The sequence below is a fragment of the Gadus morhua genome, chromosome 7 (assembly GCF_902167405.1).
Source record: "Gadus morhua chromosome 7, gadMor3.0, whole genome shotgun sequence".
NCBI classification, from domain to species: domain Eukaryota; kingdom Metazoa; phylum Chordata; class Actinopteri; order Gadiformes; family Gadidae; genus Gadus; species Gadus morhua.
Genome location: NC_044054.1, coordinates 32,397,006 through 32,411,495, shown reverse-complemented (window position 1 = coordinate 32,411,495; position 14,490 = coordinate 32,397,006). Strand labels below are relative to the sequence as shown.

The following is a 14,490-nucleotide window of genomic DNA, read 5'->3' as shown; positions in this document are numbered from 1 at the left end:
AACTTGTCAGAATGGACCTTTCTTTAGGCCGGAGGAAAGTTTTTTTATTTCTATCTGCCTTATTGACCGCTGGTAAGTGTTGTAGCGTGGTAGGTATATTTGGAGTGAGAGCGTGTATTTATTTGAAAGGATAGTTTTGATTAAGTTTATTTAGTGAAACACACTTTTAAAAGGGAGACTAACTAATTCCATCATGCGACTGTTCCTGAATCCTGAATCGCAAGTCTGGCGGCTGGCGTCGGAGGATTCAGGAAGTCTCGCATAGGTACCATCCAATACAGACAACAGGCCTACGTGCATGCGAGGTCTACGCGACTCGCATCAAATTCAAAATAACTTTATTTTTCCGTTATGAACTTCACATGTGGAGGAGCAGCAGCGTGTTTCCATACCCAACAGTGCATACAATAAACAACACGCGAGAAATAAATAAATAAATAATTAAAAAAGATTCCAGGTATTAACACGAGAGGATACAGTTCAAAGAGGGGTTCAGCCATTCAAAAGTCGTATGGATGCCGGGACAAAGCTTGACAGGGCTACTTGTCCTTACTATAAGGCCCCTGTGTCAGTGGCCTGAGGGTAAGAGGCAATAGGCCTACTGGCTGTGTAGAGTGTGTGTGATGTCCAAGGTGATTTGTGTTGCTTTTTGCTTAGTCCTTTTGTCGTATATATTGATGAGTGATTCCTGCTGTTGTCCAATTATTTTGCTGTTCAGTTTGATGATTCTGTTTAGTGGGTTCCTATGGATGTTGGACAGTGCTCCAAACCAGAAAGTGATGTTAAAGGTGATTATGGATTCAATGAAACATCTGTCGAATTCCTTTGAGAACGTATTGATGGACCTGGAGTTTGCAGAGTTTGCGAAGGAAAAAGATGGTATCACTATTTGTTTTGAAGTTGAGTTAGTGGTCGGTTGTTGTCCCAAGGCATCTATATGTGTCTACCCTCTCTATCGGCTGGGGCCTTACGGAAGTCTATTATTAGTTATTTTGTCTTGGTGATGCTGAGATCAAGGCAGTTCCGCCTGCACCTGTCTGAAAAGGTGGCCAGCTCAGACTGTAACTGGTCTGATGAGTTGGTGGAGTCCACGATGACAGTGTCGTCAGAATACTTGATGTATGTAATGTCTGGGTTTGTGCTTCTGCAGTCGTTGGTGTAGAACAGTAAGCTCCGTGCAGCATCGTAGTGTGGCGTCGTCTACCACTCTGTGACGTTTGTATGAAAACTGAAGCAGGTCAGTGTACACTTACTGACCTCTGCCTGTAGTTGAGTGAGAATTAGCCCCTCAAAGTCTTTCATGACCTGGGATGTAAAGGCCACAGGTCGGTAGTCATTATCCCAGGTGGGTTTACTAGTCTATATACCTACCTATTGTTTATATCCGATGGAATGTTGACACACCGCTACGTAGAAAGGTTTACAAAGATACTACTGAATCAAAATCTGAATCAGAATAGCTTTTATTACCTCCTTACTTACATCTTATTTTAAGAGTTAAATTCTTAGGCTTGATTCCTCAACAGCCAAATAGCAGCAACAATACAAGATAAAGTATATCAAGATAAGTAGGCCTACAAATTAAAATAGGTAAAAAATAAGTCGCAGCATCGATCACAATAATAAAATAAATAGTCAGTATTAATAAGAGAAACTAAAATAGTTTGAGTAAGTTAAATAATAAAAACATAGGTATAGTAAAGTGTAAGTGTGTTCTCAAGGTTATTACTAGTTATAATGTAGTCATACTTATATCATTATGGTTGTGTTTGACAGGAATGACTATATATATATAAGGAAGTGTCATGTGATGGGAGTTATCTGTACTGTGATCCCCTTGATTCGTACTGACTGTATGCGGTGGCACATAGAGAAGGTGTCCGGTATAGAAGGTGATCAGGGCCTCCAGGTGATCAGGGCCTCCAGGTGATCAGGGCCTCCAGGTGATCAGGGCCTCCAGGTGATCAGGGCCTCCAGGTGATCAGGGCTTCCAGTCCGGATCCAGGGGCTTCGTTGACAGTAGAGGACGGTCAGCTGACGGCTCGCTCTTAGTTTTTCTCTCCCTCAACTTCTAATTTATTGACGGTTCCTAAGTGGAACCAAGGGGTTCCAAGGGGTTCCACTTAGGGACCGTCAATAAATTACAGTTTGAGTGACACAAAATCGTTGTAATTTACATTGTGTGTGACTTGCTCATATTAGAGACAATCATCCCTCTTGCTCCACTTGCTGATTTGAGTAACTCTGTCACCACCAGTTTGGTATTTATTAAGTTCTGGTGGCCCCGTTTTCTGTTGATCAACAGTTCTGCAGGTGACTTCCTGTGAGCCAGTGGTGTGGCTCACAGGAAGGGCTAGATATTGTTTCCCGAGTCCATATGAGGTTTAGGAATCTGTTTGTTTTAGCAAATTCAGCTTAGGATCTACAGCTAAATTGAGGTCCAGTGTCTTGTTTGCCAGGCTCGTAAAGAAAGACTTGGTGTGGGGAATCACGGCAGAGGCTTTGGTGTCCTTCAGTTACGCAATTTCCGGTCCGTGCCATGAATAGAGGATGAGGTATATTACCACTTTGTTCCAAATGTTACTCTATGGCATGCGTGGTAAGCGCACTCAAGGGTTCCACAAATTAAAGCATTTGGTACGAGAGGACTTTAGCATTGTCTATTCTGCATTCCCGTCTGGTTATAGGCCGATTCTTGAGGGTCAACTGTGAATGCTCCGGCATAATGTCCCAACGTTGCAGAGAGTAGCAGGTTGTCAAGTCCCTGGGAAAGTTCAACGAAGCCTACTGACTGCACAGAGGCTGAGTCACCGATCACCAGGTTTAAGGTGTGGCTCACACTGGATTTCCTTCCTTTGTGTCCAGCACTCTCTGATGTACACCCTGATGTTTCCTCTGCAGGTGGCTTTCTTTGTGATTTGTTTGGCCACGACTGTCAGAGATGTTTACTTTGAGTTATTCTAGATGCTTATGAAAGTATCATACATGTCTTTCAAAGTTGTGTCATGGACGAAAACAACAACCCACAGAATGCTCCCCAACATCTTTCTACTGTTTACCACATGCTTGACAATGGATTACTGCCAAGTGTGGCTTTTGTCAGGTATACAGTAAATTATGACAGCCAAATACTTAGCTCTCTGAATGGCCTCCACATGCTTCCGTTCAGCCTGACTAAAAACATGAGTTATTGTGGGTTTTTTTTTGGGATTCTTGGCCAAGCCTAATAAAAGAGCCTCCTTTTATTAGGCTTTGCCAAGAATTCAAACTAGGCCAATTCATAATCAACCTCCTAATATGTATTGGCTTCATTAGATTTGTATTGAGCCTGGCCGTCATTTTTTTTTCTTAGCCTTATTTAAAAATGCTTTCATCGTTTATTTGGTAGGCCTATCGTTTATGTCTGTCAGTGTCAGGTCTACATCTTTCTCTTCATTACCACGTGTTCATTCAGGTTAATTTCTTCAAGGATAAGAAAAAATAATGATTGTACAAAGGTTCATATTGATGTCCCTATATTCTTTGTTATAGATACAGTTAGACACCCTTTCTCTTTCATCTACAGTTGGCATATTTGGTGACCCGTGCAAAGTCACCCATCAGGGCAAAGCAACGACGTACAACATCTCAAACCCTAAGAGCAATCCAACGTGTGAATACAGCTGGGCTGATTCTAATGTAAGTAAAACATTTATTAAGGTGGATTACTGGATTACTGAATGATTGTGATTAGGGATGTCCGATATTGGCTTTTTTGCCGATATCCGATATGCGATATTGTCCAACTCTAAATTTTCGATTCCGATATCAGCCGATACCGATGTCGATATTGGGGTTATTTTTCCTCAAACCTAATTTAGGTAACATTACATATCTCCTGTTGTGGAATTAACACAACATGCTTAATGTTATTGTGATGCCCCACTGGATGCATTCTTGAATGCAACAAGGCTTTCCAAATGTTAACATTGTCTGTGCAAAATAAGAAAAATACTTCAACTTAATTTAAGGGAAAAGTGCCATGATTATTTTTATTTTTTTAATGGTCTCAGACAACAGTTTGGATTACACTCTCCCTGAGATAATCTTGACAATGCCCACAACAAATAGGGCAAACTTGACTTCACAAATGATAAAACATTGTACCTGAACAACTATGTGCAACATAGCAGTATGTTTCTTTAACTAAAACTCAATGACCTTGATTGAATAAATGCACAAATATGAGTCAATTACAATGTGCACTGTACTGCACAATTTTGAAAACATTTATTTGAGCTATATAAAAAAATTAAAAAAAAAAAAAAATCGGTTTTAAGGCAAAAAAAATCCGATACCGATATTGACAGATATTACATTTTTATGCTAATATCGGGCCGATAATATCGGTGGGCCGATAATATCGGACATCTCTAATTGTGATTGATACTAAAATGAGCAGCTGAATATTTTATTCAATGAGTTTAATCGCCTACTGTTTTAGTGGCATTATGTTGCACATTAGGGTTATGTTGCACTTCTCCAAAGCATTGATTTATTGGCCATTTCTAGCAGCAACGTTGTACTTCAATTTGACACGGAGTGACATACAGGCCGACGCCATTTTCAATTCTGGGATGGCTACAGTAAGTGTTCTTATGGCACGTTTCCACCGGCGGGTTCGGTTCAGTATGAATAGGTGCGGTACGGTTCGCGTTTCCACCGCCAAATGTGGGCGGGGTCCCGACTAAGCAGTGATTAGCCATATTTATCTCTCAGTGCTCCTCCGTTGGGGTACCAAGACGGTGGAAAGGAAACGATGGAAACGCGCCGTATTAGATGATTTGGCAAAGGACCACGCAATAATTTGGAGAACAAATAAGATGTTTTTGTGATGTGTTTAGTTTAACTTTTAGGTAAATTAAGGTGTATCAATGTGTGTGTCAATCATGTCTAAAAGTCCTACACGTTCCTCCTGTACGCTTGAACAACAGGGCACTGTACTGGCAACTGACGGAGGTCCCAATAATGGAAATATATCCTCATCTGACTCCTTCCTCACGTTGCCTGGATGCCTGAAGAAAGTTTGTGTTACAATTGATTGCCATCCGAAGGTAAGAGAACCTCAGTACTTGAACTCCATTCAGACAGGAAGCCCTGTGCATTGTTGTCATCTCTGAATGTTTTCTGTAGCTGGCACTGAGCCAATCTCCGCACAGTGTTTAAATATGTCAGTTCTGAACCTTTCGTGAGTCTGATTTCCAAACATTGGCATCATATCCTCACAACATAGCCACTATATCAGGATTATTCCTTGTTTCATGAGTAGCCTATTCCTTAAAATAAGAAATAGATTTGTGATATTGCTACTCCTGTATAACCATGGACCAACCTGGTCCTCCAAGCTCACATAAGGTTTCTCTCTTCAGGTTTTGTGGGCCTATAGTTGAAAAGTAGGATGTAAGGCTATGTTATCACAAGTCAAATAAATGGTGAACATCGCTATTGTTACATTGTGGTCCAACACATTACTTGACAATTAACCACTTCCACCCAAGCATTTTGTTATTTATTATCTCCTCAAACAAAAGGTCAATCATTAAAAGCCCCTTTAATATAGGGGCCAATCTGATGCCCAATCTTTGGCTTGGTGACTGGTTAATACCCGTTTTGTCCGAGTGAAAGCAGGAACAAGAAATGTTAATTTTGCAATTCATCTCATCTCATTTTCGTCCGCTTATCCGGGGTCGGGTCGCGGGGGGAGCAGCTCAAGCAGGGGGCCCCATACTTCCCTTTCCCGGGCCACATTAACCAACTCTGACGGGGGGATCCCGAGGCGTTCCCAGGCCAGTGTTGAGATATAATCTCTCCACCTAGTCCTGGGTCTTCCCCGAGGCCTCCTCCCCACTGGACGTGCCTGAAACACCTCCCAAGGAAGGCGCCCAGTGGGCATCCTTACCAGATGCCCGAACCACCTCAGCTGACTCCTTTCTAAGTAAAGGAGCAGCGGCTCTAATCCGAGTTCCTCACGGATGGCTGAGCTTCTCACCCTATCCCTAAGGGAGACACCAGCCACCCTTCTGAGAAAACTCATCTCGGCCGCTTGTACCCGCGATCTCGTCCTTTCGGTCATCACCCAGCCCTCATGACCATAGGTGAGGATAGGAACGAAGATCGACCGGTAGATCGAGAGCTTTGCCTTGCGGCTCAGCTCTCTTTTCGTTACAACGGTGCGGTAAAGCGAACGCAATACCGCCCCCGCTGCTCCGATTCTCCGGCCAATCTCACGCTCCATAGTACCCTCACTCGCGAACAAGACCCCGAGGTACTTAAACTCCTTCATTTGGGCTAAGGACTCGTTTCCTACCCGGAGTAAGCAGTCCATCGGTTTCCTGCTAAGAGTCATGGCCTCAGATTTAGCGGTGCTGATCCTCATCCCAGCCGCTTCACACTCAGCCGCCAGCCGATCCAGTGAGTGCTGAAGGTCACAGGCCGATGATCCCATGAGGACCACATCATCTGCAAAAAGCAGTGACGAGATCCTCAGACCACTGAACTGCAACCCCTCCCCACCACGACTACGCCTCGATATCCTGTCCATGTATATCACAAACAGGATTGGTGACAAGGCGCAGCCCTGGCGGAGACCAGCACCCACTGAGAACGAAACTGACTGGCTGCCGAGGACACGAACACAGCTCTCGCTTTGGAAGTACAGGGATTGGATGGCCCTGAGGATAGACCCCCTTACCCCATACTCCCGCAGCACCTCCCACAGTTTCTCCCGGGGGACCCGGTCATACGCCTTCTCCAGATCCACAAAACACATGTAGACCGGATGGGCATACTCCCAGGCCCCCTCCAGGATCCTTGCGAGAGTGAAGAGCTGGTCCGTAGTTCCACGTCCGGGGCGAAAACCGCATTGTTCCTCTTCAATCTGAGGTTCGACGATCGGCCGAACCCTCCTTTCCAGCACCTTGGAGTAGACTTTACCAGGGAGGCTGAGAAGTGTGATACCCCGGTAATTGGCACACACTCTCTGGTCCCCCTTTTTGAACAGGGGAACCACCACCCCGGTTTGCCACTCCTTTGGCACTGTACCCGACTCCCACGCGATGTTGAATAGGCGTGTCAACCATGACAGCCCCTCAGCACCCAGAGCCTTTAGCATTTCTGGCTGGATCTCATCAATCCCTGGGGCTTTGCCACTGCGGAGATGTTTGACTACCTCAGTGACCTCCACCAGGGAAATTGACGACGAAACACCATCAACCTCGAGCTCTGCCTCCAACATAGAGGGCGTGTTATTCGGATTCAGGAGTTCCTCAAAGTGTTCCTTCCAACGTCCGACGACCTCCTCAGTTGAGGTCAACAGAGTCCCAACCTTACTGTACACAGCTTGGATGGTTCCCCGTTTCCCCCTCCTGAGGTGCCGGATAGTCTTCCAGAAACACTTTGGTGCCGACCGAAAGTCCTTCTCCATGGCCTCTCCGAACTTCTCCCACACCCGCTGCTTAGCCTCCGACACGGCAGCATCTGCAGCCCTTTGCCTGTCGGTACCCTGCAACCGAGTCAGGAGTCCTCCAGGATATCATATCCCGGAAGGCCTCCTTCTTCAATCGGACGGCTTCCCTGACCACCGGTGTCCACCACGGTGTCCGAGGGTTACCGCCCCTTGAGGAGCCTAAGACCCTGAGGCCACAGCTAGCCGCCGCAGCTTCAGCAATGGAGGCTTTGAACACCGCCCACTCCGGCTCAATGCCCCCAACCTCCACAGGAATGCCAGAAAAACTCCGCCGGAGGTGTGAGTTGAAGATACCTAGGACGGGGGCCTCCTCCAGACGTTCCCAGTTCACCCGCACTACTCGTTTGGGCTTACCAGGTCTATCCGGAAATTTCCCCCATTCCCTGATCCAACTCACAACCAGATGGTGGTCGGTTGACAGTTCCGCCCCTCTCTTTACCCGAGTGTCCAAAACATGCGGCCTCAGATCAGATGACACGATCACAAAATCGATCATTGATCTTCGGCCTAGGGTACTCTGGTACCAGGTACACTTATGAGCACCCTTATGTTCGAACATGGTGTTTGTTATGGATAATCCATGACTAGCACAGAAGTCCAATAACAAATGACCGCTCGGGTTTAGATCAGGGAGGCCGTTCCTCCCCACCACGCCTCTCCAGGTGTCTCCATCGTTACCCACGTGGGCGTTGAAGTCACCCAGCAGAACTACGGAGTCCCCTACTGGAGCCCCATACAGGACTCCATTCAGGGTCTCCAAGAAGGCCGAGTACTCTGAGCTGCTGTTTGGTGCATACGCACAAACAACAGTCAGAGTTTTCCCCTACAACCCTTAGGCGCAGGGAGGCGACCCTCTCGTCTACCGGGGTAAACTCCAACACCGCGGCGCTCAGCCGGGGATTTATGAGTATCCCCACACCCGCCCGGCGCCTCACGCCCTTGGCAACTCCGGAGAAGAATAGAGTCCAACCCTTATCCAGGAGAACGGTACCAGAGCTGAGACTGTGCGTGGAGGTAAGCCCCACCAGATCTATCTGATAGCGCTCCACCTCCCTCACAAGCTCCGGTTCCTTTCCCCACAGCGAGGTGACGTTCCACGTCCCCAGAGCCAGCTTCTGCCGCCCGGGTCTGGTCCGTCGAGACCCCTGACCTTCGCTGCCACCCATGTGGCTGCGCACCCGACCCCAACGGGTCTTCCCACAGGTGGTGGGCCCATGAGATGAAGAGAGGAGAGGTGCCACGTCGTTTGTTCGGGCTGTGCCCGACCGGGCTCCGTGGCAAACCCGGCCACCAGGCGCTCGCCATCGAGCCCTCCGTCTGGGCCTGGCTCCAGACGGGGGCCCCGGGCTTCCTCCGGGCCGGGTCACATCTCCTCTTATTCCGATATTCATTGAGGATTTTTGAACCATTCTTAGTCTAGCCCCTCACCTGAGACCACTCTGCCATGAGAGACCCTACCAGGAGCACAAGGCTCCAGACAACACAGCCCTCAGGTTCACAGGGACACGCAAACCTCTCCACCACGATAAGGTGACGGTTCCAGGAGAGGAATTTTTTTTTTTGCAATACTTAATAAAGAGGTATTGACGTCAGCTAGAAGCCATCAATGCTATTGAATCTGTTCTACAACTTCCAAACTGCAACACTAGCAAATGGAATATACATCTGTGAGCCAGTGGTCCCAGAAAGTGTTTTAAGAGTTGACTTGAAGAGTTTACTTTGTGTAAAACACATGTTCCTTTTCTCCTCTCATTGTAGCACCACACAACCTGCTGCCCCAGTGAGTTTATTTTTATACTTGATGTATTTGATATATATTATCAGCAATAAACATAAATATTTAATTTTGAATTCATGTTTTTTTGCTTAAAATATTATTCCAATGTCAACATTATTTCAATGTAAAACAAAATTATATTTTCCCAAAATAATTTCCTGTTAATCTGATGTGATGATGGAACCAATATCTTGGGGATAAAATTAGTATAGAGTTGAATTATATGAATGGTTGGTTTTAAGTTTTAGTTAATGTTTACTTTGCATGTTTATTTCAACAGCTGACTGCACTGCTGCACCAGAACCTCAAGGTAGGGATGCATTACTTTCACCAACTCCACAAATGGCAACATGCAAACCTATTGTCTTCTGTCTTAGTTATCTGGTAGATTACGAACGTCTACAATTAATATATAGAATTAGACTACGCCAAATGTGGTCGTTATTTATTTTAATTTTAAATGTTTTCTCTTTTTCTACTGAACTTTGGTTGTTCTTGTTGTTTGGTCATCTAATGTGAACTCTTTTGAGGGCGGTACAATTAATTTGACCTGTCAGTATTGTACTTTTACAGCTATTCCCGCCTACAAATCTGAAACTAATTGTTGGTCAGAAACTTTCATTTCATGAGCAAATGTTTTCATTCTGGATCAAATTTTTTGCTTTGTATGGTATATAAACCATGAATTTCAAAGTAACACATAGATTTACCTCGTAAAATTAGAACAATCTTTAGTGTTTGCCAAACCTGAACCAAGATATTCAACACCCAAATCGGCCGATTAATTTGAAATATAGTCAGCAATTTCAGACTTCATATGGGTACAACAGAGTTAAGCAAACCCTGTTGGGGGAGGCTGAGTGTGGTAGCCATTAGTGTGTGGTCTTACTATGCGTTGATTCAGATTCAGAGGCTTTGCCAATCACCCTTCAATGTATTTCTGCTTATAGAACGCACTGACCCCACAACCAGCAGCCCGGCTCTGGCTGTAGTCTTGACTCCAGGGGGCATTGCAGGGACTGTGGTCGGGACTGTCGTGGTCATTGCGGTGGTCATTGCGGTGGTCATTGCGGTGGTCATTGCGGTGGTCATTGCGTTTGAAAAGAAAAGAAAGAAAAAGGGGTATTGCAAACAACATTTTCGATCACAGTCAAATGTCCTAATTGTCGCAGCCAGTAATTAGGAACCATCTTCACCCAATTAATCCATGCGCAATTCACACTGTTGGCTAAACATTATTTTCACCTAGATCGCAAAATTTTGTCGCTCTTTACTGTGAATCTAATGTGTGTGTTTGTAAGCCTACATCTATTCTTCTGGATGTTCAGTGTGGCTGTATGAAACCCATATTATGAGGGCTCGAACAATATTATGGTGCTCTTGTGCATTGAAGACTCTTTAGCCTACAGTTGATTACTAATTGAATTAATTGAATATGGATTAAACACCCGATAGAGGCAAGGCCTACATAGTTTAGTGAAGTGTATGCACAGACCAAACGATAGAAAGATAATCAAGAGGTTGATGTGGTCTGACTGGTTATTGTTGATTTACTGTTGAAGTAGATAATGTTGATACTAAGGCTTTGCCACACAATGTCTTATGGATATCATAGTAAACTGTAATTTGAGATTATTGTGCGCCACAGAATTTTTTAATTAATTATTCCTTTAAAATAAGAGATCTTTTTTCCTTTGAATTATACATTTTGATATGGTGGAAATATTTACATGCAGTTTATTTATGATGATGCCCTTTTTTCACTTTCTAATAATACAGTTTGTTCGAGCGGTTCAAGGGAGCGTGTTCTTCAAACGAACCACAAAGCGGAAGTGGAGCAGATGGAAGACCAGAGGTTATAGCGATGCTAGACGTTTAGACACGTGACAAGGTTGAGTTCTATTGGCTGTGGAAGCTGGCAGACTCTTAATGCTGTACCAGAGTGTGCACTTTGGAGTGATTTTGGTCCAGTAACACAGAAACGGGATCATGTATAAATCTGAATAGGCTGAATATTATAAATCTATAAAAATATGAATATTATATTATTATATACTAGACAAAGTATTATTATTATTATTATTATTATTATGATGATGATGAGGCTGGTCAAGTGGAGTGAGTTACAATGTTCAAATGAAAACAATACTATAAATCCAGTGTAGAACTGTGATTGCTGATCAACATGGGAGGCATATGTAATGATGTGGAAGCTGTGGAAGCTCTTCATGCTGCACCAGGGCGTGCACTTTGGAGTCACGTGTATATGAATGAATCTTATTATCGAATTGAATTTTGTACTCTCTTTCTCTCAAATATTGCATTTAATTTACGACTATGGACTTAAAAAAAATCAATATATACAGTATCTATAAGTTATACAAAAATTCTACAATTTATTTCAAACTCTAGGCCTATATACTCACATATATATATATTTTAACAGGATCAAGACAATAAACCCTATTAGATATAAATGCATGTTATTCTCCTGTCTCTTTGATTTCTGGATGGATTATGTATACGGTTAAGGGTTCAGCATGGGCTGTGTTCTTGAGACATTGGCAAGGGGGCGTTTTTTTAATCTTCCGATGTGGCGTGATGATGACTCACAGAAGGGAATTTACTAACCACAGAAACGTCAGCATGCGGTTCAACTCTGATTGTTCTTTGCTTCATAAATAAATTGGCTTGACTAGTATTGCAAATAATCTCAGTCTTGCACTTCTTACAATCTCTGAATCCTGAAATTCATACTTAAAGCAAAGTTGACTGTCTAGGTTTGATGTCAGAGAGATAGTACAGTGAGCCAAACGCTGTCTACTGCCGCCCCCTCGTGGAGAGAGATGGTACTGACGCTGATTATTATCATTGTTTTGCTGTCGTAGATAAATATAGCTATAACAGCGATACTATAACATAATATAATATCGCTCTCGCCCCCTCTTCTCTGTCTATTTCTCTCAAGCCTCCACACAGACACGCAGACAAACATGCATCAGCGCACACACACACACACACACACACACACACACACACACACACACACACACACACACACACACACACACACACACACACACACACACACACACACACACACACACACAATAGTAATGTAATAATGATGTAATTATTTCAGTCTATCTATCTATGCTACTTCTGATGAGATGTTTCAATCTAACAACATTGGATCAATGGTTATGAATGGTTTCTTCTCCACATAATGGAAAACACCATTTAAGGTTTTATGATTTTGTAGATTAGTTAAAGTTAAACATTGGCACTTTGCCATTTCCGCTTAAGCCAAGAAAGACCGGGGGTTTACCTGGGTAAAAGAATTTGGCGTGCCTGATTTACCATTCTGCCCACTTACTCTGTTCACCTGAGGCCTGTTTCAGGTAGCTGGTTTAACATACTCTGAGTTTAATCCTGCGCTCTGAGTTGGTTGATTCAGAGTTCAGGGTTGAAAAGCAACTCTGGGTTTTCGGTTTCAGAACAGGCGATCAGCGTTGGCTTAATCAACTCGGAGTGTGTTCACGCTGGGTTGGGGGCGTGCCTGTTGACTATAAAGAGCCATCATCAATGGATCTCTGATAACATGATCAAACATGGACCAAAAGCGGAGATCCACTTACTTTTCCCCACGGAATTGGAAATTCTAATGAACGCGTATGCCGAGCAGTTACCCCTTTAAACAAAAAAAAACAATACCGCCGCGGCAGCGAGAGCGCGAGAGATTGCTTGGCAGGAAATAGCTGAACAAGTCAATGCCTGTGTAAAATAAATTAGTTAAATAAAATAAGAGGATAGTTTAATATCTTCCACTCATTCAATATGTAGGCTAAATTGTGTGTGTGTGTGTGTGTGTGTGTGTGTGTGTGTGTGTGTGTGTGTGTGTGTGTGTGTGTGTGTGTGTGTGTGTGTGTGTGTGTGTGTGTGTGTGTGTGTGTGTGTGTGTGTGTCAATTTACGCAACCCCAAGTTGCCCCAAGAGGATTTGGCAGCAAATGAAGATGAAGTACAAAAATATAGTTAAAAAATGTAAACTAATGTTTAATTGAAATCAAATCAATTGTGCTGTTTTGCCTGCTTTTCAACATGTGATGGGCCTATATTTAAGCAGTAAATGTAAGAGTATGCGTCCTGTGGCTGAGGGCATCCCTGGGGGGAGCTCCTCTGACCCCCCCCCACCCTCCAGGATAGAAATGCCTTTATAAGAGGTTGGTTATTCAAAATAATTAAATATGTACACGCAACACAGCACGTTACAAATTAGATGGGGATTCTGGCTCAAGTAATAATTTCACTGTCTAATCATCTTCTTCCAGTTACTGATGGCGTCATCGCCCTAGGCTACTTGAACCAGATGCCCACACCAACCTTCATGCAATTGTAACAATTCAAAAGATGCAAAAGGATGCTTTGGAGATCCAAATTTTGGAACATAAGTTAAAGGTGGGTGAGGTGGAAACTGGGATACTGTTCCCTGCTCTAAAAACATACCCAATATGAATGACTTTGTGCTTTCAGGAAATAAAGAAATCCTCATAAAAAGTAGATTGTCTTTATTAGAACACGGGCTGTGGTGGGACAAGTTATTTTGTTGAACAGTTTACTCAAAGGGTTTTACTTCAGTGAACATTGCAGACGATTATGCTGAGCATGTGCGTGTAGAGCGGAACAGCATCTGGTTAAAAGCAGTACCAGGGACTTTTCTGCCTTGCATTCTTAAAATGAATTTCTTGACTTGCAGCAGTTATAGGTCCGTGGTTAGTCAGCTACTCTGATCATGGGAAAGCCACAACGTTAAAGTGACTGTAGTAGCCTACAGAGCGGGTGGGATGCACGGGGCAGATCATTCTACTCATGCGTTAATTGCGTCAAAAAACTTAAACTTAAACTTCAAGCATGCCCCCGGTGCGTTTGACAGTTAACATGGGGGCTGAGAAGGTGGTCTAAATAAATGATGGATTGCGCTTAAAAACGATAGCGCTCGTGAAGAAAATTATCAGGAAAATGAAGTATATCCAACCGGGGTCTTAATAATCGTTCCTCACGGAGATTCCTTCTGAGGATCGAAGCCTCTACTACGTACACAGGCTCTCGTAGAAAAGGACATGCCATTTCTAACACTTCCTTCTGTCGGAGAGCTGCCCTCTGCCTTAGATAACAAACTCAGAGTAGGTCTAACCACCTCCCGAGCAGGT

The 14,490-nt window shown here is 43.9% G+C and overlaps 1 protein-coding gene across 1 annotated transcript in view; it reads left to right on the top strand.

Annotated features, from left to right (window-relative positions):
• The window catches only part of LOC115547241 (uncharacterized), a 12,305-nt gene extending 316 nt beyond the window's left edge, over positions 1-11,989 (top strand). The window contains exons 1-7 of the mRNA XM_030361309.1: positions 1-72; positions 3,566-3,678; positions 4,974-5,093; positions 9,263-9,284; positions 9,562-9,591; positions 10,232-10,403; positions 11,061-11,989. The exon at positions 1-72 is cut by the window's left edge and continues 316 nt beyond it. Of these exons, the coding sequence (XP_030217169.1) occupies positions 1-72; positions 3,566-3,678; positions 4,974-5,093; positions 9,263-9,284; positions 9,562-9,591; positions 10,232-10,403; positions 11,061-11,160 (629 nt within the window). The 3' untranslated portion in view covers positions 11,161-11,989. The remainder of the gene's footprint in view (positions 73-3,565; positions 3,679-4,973; positions 5,094-9,262; positions 9,285-9,561; positions 9,592-10,231; positions 10,404-11,060) is intronic.
• Positions 11,990-14,490: the final 2,501 nt, after the last annotated feature.